Source organism: Halyomorpha halys, unplaced genomic scaffold (assembly GCF_000696795.3).
Source record: "Halyomorpha halys isolate HHAL.00 unplaced genomic scaffold, Hhal_1.1 Scaffold500.1, whole genome shotgun sequence".
Classification (NCBI taxonomy): Eukaryota; Metazoa; Arthropoda; class Insecta; order Hemiptera; family Pentatomidae; genus Halyomorpha; species Halyomorpha halys.
Genome location: NW_027111990.1, coordinates 742,377 through 753,794, shown reverse-complemented (window position 1 = coordinate 753,794; position 11,418 = coordinate 742,377). Strand labels below are relative to the sequence as shown.

At 31.3% G+C, this 11,418-nt stretch overlaps 1 protein-coding gene across 4 annotated transcripts in view; it reads right to left on the bottom strand.

Annotated features, from left to right (window-relative positions):
* Window positions 1-3,710: 3,710 nt before the first annotated feature.
* abo (de-etiolated protein 1 abo) overlaps window positions 3,711-11,418 on the bottom strand; it is a 16,583-nt gene continuing 8,875 nt past the window's right edge. The window contains exons 4-5 of one of the 4 annotated variants that reach the window (XM_014425235.3): window positions 8,788-9,000; window positions 3,711-4,898 (exon numbers count right to left, since the gene is read on the bottom strand). In XM_014425235.3, the coding sequence (XP_014280721.1) occupies window positions 4,712-4,898; window positions 8,788-9,000 (400 nt within the window). In that variant the 3' untranslated portion in view covers window positions 3,711-4,711. Of the gene's footprint in view, window positions 4,899-8,774; window positions 9,001-10,990; window positions 11,291-11,418 lie in introns of those variants that run through there. The other 3 variants (XM_014425236.3, XM_024362431.2, XM_024362432.2) reach the window with 3 other exon arrangements.

Sequence of the window (11,418 nt, the reverse complement as noted above, 5' to 3'; positions counted from 1 at the left end):
TTACGAAATATAGTTTTTCCAATTTTTATCAGCTAAATGTTTACAGAGGCTGATATATGCATACATCACTGCTTTGCTTGAATAGTAGTACATCTGCCTAGAAGTAAAGTTTTGATTTTATTCAGAGTTGGGCAGATTTCAGAGCTAGTATCGTAAACTGCGTTTATTTATTCACTGAGGTCGTCCTACAAACTTTCCTAAGGCTATTAGAGTTGTAAGAAATTAACTCCAGCCTATGGTACAATCTATGGAATACCTCAAACACAAATTAAAAAAAAAAAAAAATATGGGATGTGCCACTATTCTAGGCAAGCAGTGATATATACAGTTGATGTATCTTTTCTTCCACTTTGATTACACGGTTTTCTGGTATATGAGGGACTCAGGTGTAGAGTTGGTTGTGTAAATAATCTGACTCCAAGTGATAATGTTTGATACTCTTGACCAGAAGGCCCCGACAATGCGTTTTCACTTAGGTAATGTAGTTGATTAGGAGGTGAATAGATAGGATGAGACTTACAGGTTCCAGATGTAAGTTTTCTAAGGATGGGAACCTTGTCCTACAGGGTACAATTCCTGTAGGTGCGAAGGAAGAATGCAAGCCGCCGAGTCTTTTAGGAAGGTAACTTCGTTCTAACAGGTACTATTCCTGCAGATACAAAGGGGTATGTAAGCTGTACCCGTAGCCAGCCGCCGGGTCCTACGAAAGGACAAAAGGTAGAGGAAAAAATTCAGGGAAGGCAGAGAAATAAAAGACCATATACATTTCCAAAAATATAGCACTAGAATGCATTGATCCACTATGTATACTGTAGTATTCTCCCTCCTAAGAAGGTGTTTCTCGTGAAGCGAGATTTCACACTGAGACCTTCTAATTTTGGCCTACTCTTGTCTCTGAGCTATTAAATGCCATCGAGAGGTGCTACGTGTAAGACGTTAGCATTCTGTGGATCAGCAGATGCTATTGGAATCTTTATTAATTCAGATGATAATTATATATATTTATTACAATGTCTTACATAGTTGTTACATGTTACAATTAAGGTATTTACAAAGAATAACATAAATATTAATATACGGCGTTTGTTTGTCGCCAGTAGTAGTTCCTGTTTTAGCTGATGGGTCATACCTAAGCGTCATAGCGGTTTTGGAGGCTGTAATATTTACAGTCTAGACCAGCAGGTAGCGTGTCGCTACACAGGGATGAACTTGAAGGAAAATTAAAACGTCTTATGAATTGCTTTTTAAGATTTATCTTTGGGGTTCCTAGACATATGGATATTTCTGGTAATTCTACCAACCTAAAATGTCTTTATTCTTCCTTTCAACAGCAATACTACCTTGGTTCTTTCCTATTCCAATACCTAAGAAATAATAAAACTTCCTATCTTACAGAACTCTTTACCTTGTGTTTCTTTATACACTCCTTGAGCACCAGGACCTAAAGAAACTAATATTTATACTCCATCACATAGAACTGCTTCCTTTAACAAATCATTTCTTGTCCCTTCCTCCTCCTTATGGAGTTCTTTGGCTATTCCAATTGGTAATATCTCTTCCCTAACTTCCTTAGAACAACAGCTATATTTTCACATCCATAAATCCCAGTCTTCTGGTGAAATGTAAAATTTACATACAGATGATCTGATATTTCGAACTTCACAGCTAAACCAGAAACAATCATTTCATGTTGATTGTTTTGTTCTTAGGGGACTTGTACAAGTTTCATTTGATTATATGTATACACACATTCATTATTTGGGTTACGACTAACACTGTTAATATTATTACAATTAGATCACAGCTATTCACTTCTGCTCACTCATAAGATAACTCCACCTCCCTTCCCCCCGGTTCCTTTTCAGTTGAGGTTGTGGCCTAAAATAAATAATCCATAAATTCAGCAAATATTTTAAAGTTTCTTCTGTAGAAGACTGCTGCCAAATTATTTATTACCTTTCCATACAAAAATCGCTAGTATAATCACAAATATAAATAAAAATAAACCCATAAATAATAAATACAAAATTCAAAAATAACAGTTTTAAAATGAAAATTAACAAGTAATCAACCAAGGAAGTTAACAAACAACTGACAAGGTAGTACTTTTTTAATGAACAACTGTGGTATACCCTATCATCCTGATTCTTCATAAGTACCCATTTTTCGAACAAATAGATTGATTCAAAATGATTTTAAAAAAAATAATTGGTTTAAAATTAACTGAATTTACAAAAAATTTAACATTATCATTTAGTAGATGTAACAGGAAGTTACTGAAATACTAAGAATACCATTTACAAGTTTATTAATCTTAAAAACAAAACAAAATTCAAGTGAAACAATTGACAATTTTTTACGCAAATTGATTTACACTTTAAAACATCATAACAGCTAAAACGTCCAATATGAATAACAAAATTTCCTTGGAAAAAGTGTAATGTCATTATTTTTATCCTAAAATCACATATTGCTTGTTCCTAGAGTGTAACCTTAAAAAATATTATAAGTAAATATTCACTTTCAGTTATTTTAATTTCACATTTCTAAATCTTATAAAGAAAATTATAAGGAAGTAACCAAGATGACATGGAAAGACTCTATCAAGAGAAGCAGAGGAAATTAATAGACTTGCAATTAATTGAATATAAAAGAAAATATATGACTGTAAGCCGAAAAATCCACCCTAACGACAAATCGTTTCTGAAAGTAGTCAGTTTCAAAAACCTCGGCACCACAATAACATCAATAAATGATTAACGGACTGAAATAGACCAGTGTATAACAAGTGTGAACAGAGCCTTCTTTTCTCTGTCAAGAATAATGAAAGCCCGAAAAATTTCTAACTAAGGTTGCACAATGGCATGATAAAGCTAGCTCTCATAAACTGGAAAGCAGTAGTTTAAGATAGGCAAGCGTGGAGAAGGCTGGTTTGGGAGGCCAAAAGATCTACAAGGTCAGTAGAACTAACCGAAACAAAAAATTAAAACTGGTTATATTAGAGAAACCCTCAGACCAAGCTACAAAGGTAAGACTGCAATCAACCAGCTATTCCAGTTGCTAAGCAATGGCAGTTTGAAAAAAAAAAAATGCTCTGTGCATTGAATTCTTTGTGAATCCAATCCAGTAAGTATTAATACTGATTTAGAAATTTGTAGTAATCAGTTACAAAGAATGAATAATCTAGCAACCTAGTGTTGCCTAGGCATTAGCAAGCAGAAATCTGATCTTATTTCAACAAGATAACCCCCCTGACCACACACTTCTTGTTACCCAAAATGAAAAGTTTCACCACAGCATAGGATTGAGCTTCTTTTTCACCCTGCTTATAGTCCAGATCAACAATTTCCAACTGCCACTAGGTCCAGTCAATATTTTATTTTCTTCAAGGAAATACCTTAAATTATCTGGATGAGCTTTAAAATGGATTTGCAGAATCCTTCCTTTAGGAAGACTAATAGTGGTATAGTGAATGAATCCAACAACTGGCTTAGAGAAGAAAACAAACCATAGAGTACAACGCTTTCTACATCGAAAATTAAAATAAAATTATGTTTGAATTTGCAAGATAACTGGTCTTATTTTATGATAGTTTCATAATAAAAATAAATACAACTTTAAAGTAAATTATAGCAGCATTTAAATGAAACAAAAATTTATAAATGATAAATATTTTTGGTGAAAAAAAAATTAAAAATAAAACAAAATAGTAAAATAGATTCAAAAATTATATTTAAAATAGTTTTGCAAAAATTTTATTTGGACATAATTAATATTATATATACATACAGGTATCTACACAGACAGTATTGTAACTAATGTACTTTATATTACAACATTTACATAACAAGTAAGAAATACTCATATAATTCAGGCACTGATTCATAAATAAAATAATCATAATTTTTAATAATCCAGTGGAAGAAGTTCTTCAAACTACCCTCAAAATACAAATATTAAACATACTTAATAACTTACATGAATCTTGGTGCTGAAACCCTTTCATATATGAAAAATCATAACAAATAAAAGCAGGTTAAGTATTATACATATATTTAATATAGTAAAATAAGATTTAAAAAGAAATTTGATAGAGGGATTTGAAGGGTACAAGGAGGTAAACTAGTTTAGCAGAAAACTATAGTAATATAAAACTATAATTTCACAATTATTATTCATAGAAATATTTCATCACTCAATGAAAAATATATGTAAATTTTAACATGCAAAAAGGATTAACAAAGAAAATTTTCCAAATGATTCAATGCTTCCTATTATCAACAATGAACAATAAATCATAAAAATAAATTAACAATCAAAGAAACAATCAATAATAAAAATTCAACAAAAATCACGTTTAGCAAAAATATGCCACCAATGAAAAAAATCAACAGATAATTAAAAAACAATAACTATGAAAATAAAGTATGTTAAATATCTTTATGTTGTTTCTTTGGTTTAACCAAAATGCAGATACAGAAACTCAATTCTACCATGTTTTGAAAAATCTATGAATGAAAAATGGAAATCAATAATGACATATTTTTGTATTTCCATAAATTTCAAAATTCATAATTTCTTAGAATAGCGAAATGATGGTAGGCAATGAAAACCTCATTAACTCGAAGGTTATTTAAGGGAATAATGAGGTATTCATTGCTGATCATAGAAATGTATTCTAGTTGAAAATAGAAATAAAACCATTTGTACATCACTGGTCAAGCCTGACATGAAAATTTACTATATAATCAGAATTAGTTCTCTGCACACTAATTGCGAAAGGTTCTGAAGGATGAAATGTAAATGCCACCAGTCTTCGTGAAGCAGGAGGCACACTTCTACCAATTAATCCTGCATAAATTTTAAAGTGAAGTGATCCGGATTCTCTTGAATAAAATCTAAACAAAAAAGATACTTCTATAATTAAAACTATACAAATCAATGATAGTAAAAGAGTTGTAAATAAGAATACAGTTAATAATCAATTTCAGAACAGATGAATATTCTTAGATTAAAATCTATATAAACAGCTTTGTTCTCAATCATTTTCCTTCTGTTTGAGGTCAAAGCAAGAAAAATCCCGATTTTCCAACATACTTTCGAAATCTTAAACCGAACATAACTTTCGTTTCATACTATTATTCCTATAATTGTAGAACAATTCTTCACAAATAATTTTTTTTCATCTCTTAAAAGTTTAAAAAAGAACTTTTTGATACCTTTATAATTTGTTTTTTTAACAACTTGTTGCATACAGATTTTTTCTAAAACATACAATTAGTTTCAACTATTTTTCTCCACATTATTACAGTGAAAAAGTACATTTAGAGCTCTGTTTCAAAACAAAAGTTAATAATATCAGTTGATAAATACAAAGAACCAAGTACAAGCAGTAATGCTTTCATGATGGGAATGATTATTAGTGACATCATATGAATTGAAAAAAAAATTAGCATTGAACAAGTCAGTTTAATTATACCAACTACAAATGACAAGACTAATAGTATTGGATTGTACTTTATTATGAAATAGGATCCAGAATGTATTAAAAAAAATTAATATTTTTTTCACTATTGCATCCGGACTATTGGAGAACAGTGTAAAAATTATCAAAAATATATTTCATCAAATTTTACTTTTGTTTACTTGTGATAATAATATATCCTAGACATACCTACGTTTAAAAATGACTGATTTGATTTGGCCTAAATTTTGAGGAAAGCTGAGGATTAGTATTGACATGGTCTATTATAAACATTAGAAAATTCCATCAAAAACTTTTGCTAAAACAAGCGTAAGAGTATTTTCCTGGATACTGCAAAAAATCAAGAATAGCTGGTTCCATTTTATTTTCAGACCTCGTATTATCGACTCTTCCACTATGAGTAATCATGAACGCAATAGAAATGATGAGAAAGCCATACTGTCACAAGTATCTACTTGGTAGACTTTTTTAAGGCTTGTTTTAAATTTGAAATTTTTGACCATATCCTGACTTATCCAGAATTGATAATCTGACTTCAACTGGTTTCCCTAGCAGCTAGAAACTCTGTATATAAATGAACAATTTCATAACAGAATATCATGCCAGATTGTAAATTGTATTGAATATTGTTTCTTTTATTTAGACTCAGATATTTCGAAAGAGAATATTTCAATGCAGAGTAGGAGACCTTACTTTGAGAAGGTTTTCTTTTAACTTGCAAGCTTATATCCTTGTAAAATTAAGATATTGTCTTTGTTATCAATAGGAGTAGAAAAAGATTTTATCGATAATGATTAGTAATGATTAGCAGCTTTCCTACTCATGTACTGGGCATCTGAAAGACTTCAATCCCCACAGGCTTTGATACAAGAGCCATGACAATGCTATAAACACTGGATCTCAGGGAGTCCGGCTTTGCTCTTCACAATGGTGATATTTTAAGAACTAGAACTGACCTTCATCTCTTTTTGTGTCCTAATGTATCTGTTTAGTTTCATAACCTTGTAAGGTACCTGACCTTTATCACCTTTTATGTACTAATGTATCTGTTTAGTTTCATAACCTTGTAAGGCGCCTGATAAGGTTTTTCGCAAATATCTACCTTCTTTATTTTTAATATATTAAAAAAAAAATTAGACAATTTGAATATAATACCTGAAAAATTGTATCCTTTGTAAAGTTTTCATCATCTGTTATAAAGTTTTATTTATTTAATATTCGTATATGAAATCGATTCCTAATTTTCAATGGTCATTGCTAAACAATTTATTTAATGATAGCCAATTGATGAAAATTAGCATCATACTTACTGAAAATATTCCTGTCTGCCTTTTTTTCCACTTCTTCTAGACATAAAAGAGTTATTTCCTTTTTAATAATATTTCAAAACAAGGAATATGATACTGGGCATAGCTAATAATACGTCCTAAAGTTGATGGCTTCCATATATTAGAAATACTTATGTAGGCTATGTGCAAGTATCAGTATGCCTTCTTCTTGATCTTTCCTCTTCTATCATAGTAAAGTGTGAAGTACTTTTCAGTAGAGCTTGATCCATAGGTTCCAGTTCTGTACCAGCTGCTTCCTACTTTTCCATTCCAAAACTTGTCTGTCAAAGGCCTCTCTCACTCCTTCATTCCATATCTTCATGGAGATCTTTCCCTCAGCAATGGCTTTATAGGTAGCACTGGCAGTATGAATAACTGACATACAGGATACATGTCCAAACCACCTCAGGTGATGTTATTTCAGTATTTCATCAATAGGTCTTATATCGAGACTTGTCTAATTGTTGTGTTCATCACATGTTCTCGCGCCTTACCTTCAATCTTCCTCAAATATCTAATTTCCATTGCTTGGATCTGACTTGAGTGTTTAGTCATGAGAGGCCAGGCTGTTTGTAGCCGAGAGAGAGTGCCAACTTGGACTGTCTTGTTACAGCAATGACCCCAATTCGAATCTGGCCTGGGAGGTCGAGTTTTATTTCTATGGTGGTCTCATGAAATGAAAACTTGATGACCCACCATGGATACACTGGGGTGGTATCCTGTAGATACTCCCCCTCTACCACGTATGACAGAAATGATCAGGAAGGGAGTCATAAAAAAAAGTCTTAGGAGTCAAAATTTGCTTCCATGAGTCTATAAATATCAATACATAATAAATAAGTCATTTATGAATGTCTCTAAAAGGGAGTTATGAGTTAAAAGAAAAGGAAAATGATGAACTACAGTGGAACATACAATTGGTTTATGCAATCATCAAGTGGCAAAAATAGACCTTGGCCCTGTTTCATAACAATGTAAAAAGTAATACTATTGATCTTGTAGTTTGTACTTGGTACAATGTTGCTGACTTGTACTTTTTAGCTCCTGTAATTAATATTACTATTAGTCATTCCCATTATGAAACAAAAAGTATTAGTACTTGATACTTGTATTTATGAACTAATACCATTAGCTTTCATTATGAAACAGGGTCCAGAAGGAACTACATAAAAACCAAAGGAAGTATCCAAGCAAACATCCTCAAACAATCATAGGCAAACAAGAGCCAATCATAGAATATTTAAGTCAGTAAATATACAGTCAATAGACCATTATATAGTAACTATAAATAAATAAACCATTACTACTTTAGCTAATCCACTTTCAACATATACAAATAAAATCAATTTTATAAAATAAAATAAATAAAGTAGAATAAAATCACCGCCATTAAAATGAAACACCTGGAGCAGATAGTGGGTAAAACTAGAGGGGACAGTAAGAAATGGGGCCCTATATTGTAGGCCAAGGCTATATAAGTATATTAAAATATTTGGAGCAGTAATAGAGAATAGGATACATCAGACAGAGATCGATTAGTTGAATAGTCCAATTAAGGGATAGGGGTCTGTTGGGGTAATCCTTTCTATATTTATCTTTAATGTAACCCAATTTAAGTAGAAATATATTTCAATTACTTTTTTAAAAATAAAAAATAAATAAATTTCAATAATAATTTTGTAAATAACTTCTTCATACATACTATTTTTGATATTTTTTTACTATATTAGATTCTTTTAAAAAATATATAATTAGCATTGTGGATTATGCTTTACAGATTCAAATTAAAATTAATTTTGTTTGTTATTTTAGCAACTTGCATTACAATTTATTGTTGATGTTATTACCTTAATAATGAACTTCACCAATCAGTAATCATAATCAATGAACTTTTATCAGTAATACATTTGTATCACAAAATAACGGCATAAATACTAAATAAATTAAATAGTGTATCATACTATATAGCATTACTTCAACCTTATTGGATGTTCACCACATGCTTTTGGTCTTTCCATAGCAGAAACCCATTTGTCATCATAACTGAAAAGAGACAAGTCCAAATAAGGACTACTGCTATAAGACTGAGCACTGATTGGTAACTGAGCTAACATTCTTTTGATAGCCTCGGTGTACCCTCCATAACGTGCTATAACAATGGTTTGCTTAAATCTTTGTTGAGCCAATCTGAAACAAAGATATAATGGAATCCTCAGATAGTACATGATTTAAACAATATCAACTAACAGACAGTATAACTAAAGTTAGTTATGATTTTTAACAGACATCCTAGAATGCAGAATCACAGTATCTAAAAGAAAATTCTTCTACATGATAACCCTAATGATCTGGTTAAGGGCAAAACATATGCAATATAATGATCACAAGAGCCAGTTTGGTTCAGGAGGAAATAAAAAATACATATGAGCACGTCCACACATACTATACATTTATGTATGCAGCACATTTGCTTAAAACAAACATTGTTTTAAATAAAAATTATTACAAAAACATATTTATATAATTTTTAAAAAAATGAATATGCTATTACATGCATAGTATGAGGCATACCCAGAAAGTAAGAGTACTCAAATTTTTTAATACTGTTTTATTTAAGACATTACAGGATATTGTAGGTATATATGTTACTTATTTTTTCATGTAACCCCCTTCCTGTTCTATACAGGTTGTAAGTCGTAGTACAAGTTTTTGATGCTCTTCTCATAGAAGTGTCTTTAGATACACTTGTATCACCCCTTCATCAGTTTAAAATTGTTTTCCACCCACGAGTCTTCAGGAAGATGAAAGATGAAAATTTGAAGCCGCCAAGTCAGAGGAGTAAGCAAGGTGGTTCAAGACATCTCAACCAAACAAGTTCAAAAACGCCATTGTTGCATTAACTATTTACGGGCAGTCGTTCTTGGGCATCAACATTCCCCTCTGTTTGTTTTGAATTGCTCTTTTGAGTTTTAGCAGGGTCACACAGTATGATGCTGCAGTAATTGTCTCTCTCTGAGGCAAAAATCAATCAAAATTATCCCTAATCAGTCCCAAAAAATATATTTCATGACTTTTTTCAGCCGAAATTGAGGTTTAAAATTTTTTGGCAGATGGAGGACCAATGTTCCGCCACTATGATGACTGCTTTTTGTCTCAGGGTCGTAATGAGCAACCCATATTTCATCACCAGTCACAATCGAGCTCAGAAAATCCTCACTTTTTAATTCATATCACTCAAGGAACTCACGAGCACTGTAGTGGTAGCGACCTGATTCCATTAATGCTGATCTGTCATTTGTTTTGGAACAAATTTTCAGCACTATTTTCGATATCTCAGTGTTTCCGTTATTATTTTGTGCAACAAAGATCTGGAAATTGTGGATACATCCAGTGCCAATCGGCAGTCTTCATGAACAGTTTCCTCAATTTTTCAACAACTGAAGGTCTTACACTCCTTTGCTTGTCCTGAATATTCATTTTTTTCTTCATTAAACTCATGACACTAGTTAAACACAATTATTCGGTTCATAGAAACTTTGATATAAACATTCTTGATTTGGGCAAAAATTTAAGACTGTTTTTCCTTCCACGAGAAGGAAGTCTTAAATGAAAGACTAGTAAAAAAATATTCAAAATTTCAAACCATAAGTTCTTGTAGGAAGCACAGATGTTTTGCCTTGATGAGATTTCTTATTGACATATTTCACAGAAACAAACACTGCGAATTTTTGGTTCTAATGTGATTTTCCAATCCTCGTTGTACACAGCGTAGTCAACTTTTTAAAAAACAATTAACACAGCAGAACAGTCCAACATTACTCTTACTTTTTGGACATGCCCCATAAATGTCCATATTAAAAAAAAAGTTAAAATGCTTATTTATCTTAAATAAATACTACACTGATATTAATACAATTTTTTTAATTACATATAAAATTAAAAAGTAATACGCAATGATAAAGAAATAATATTAAATGAATGAAGCTGGTTTTTAATTCTCTTTTTGTGGTATATTATTGTATATGGTTTAAATTGAGAAAATTTAAGGGTATATGCCAGTGAACGAAGAATTATTTGCATAATTTGATGGATATTGATATAGTTTTAATATCCATTGAGGATATATGTTAAAATATTCAATGGCTTCAGAATGTTTTACCTTAGACTGCTTATCATCATCACTGCGTTCTAAATATTTGACATTCAGTTCAGTTCCTTCTTCCATAATCCTGTTCAACATTTCATCGTTCAGCATTTTTCTATTCTAGGATTGTGTTATTTATTCTATAGATAATGCAGTTCCTTAATAAATCTTAATAAGACAGTTGGCAAGCATTTGTAGCTCTTGTGTTTCAGTAATATTCTAATCAATGGTCTCGGCGCCTTCATCTCCCGCCTCATAATTAAAATTCAAAATTTCAGACCATAACTTCTTGTAGGATGCATAGATGTTTTGACTTGATGGAATGCCATGCTTCTACAAGGTTAAACACAACATCTTTTAAAAATACTTTTTTAAGCATTGTCATAAGATTTCCCCACAATAAAATCTCCTATCTTTTTTCCAAATTGAAAGACCCTATTCCTTCCTTACACCGTTCCAAT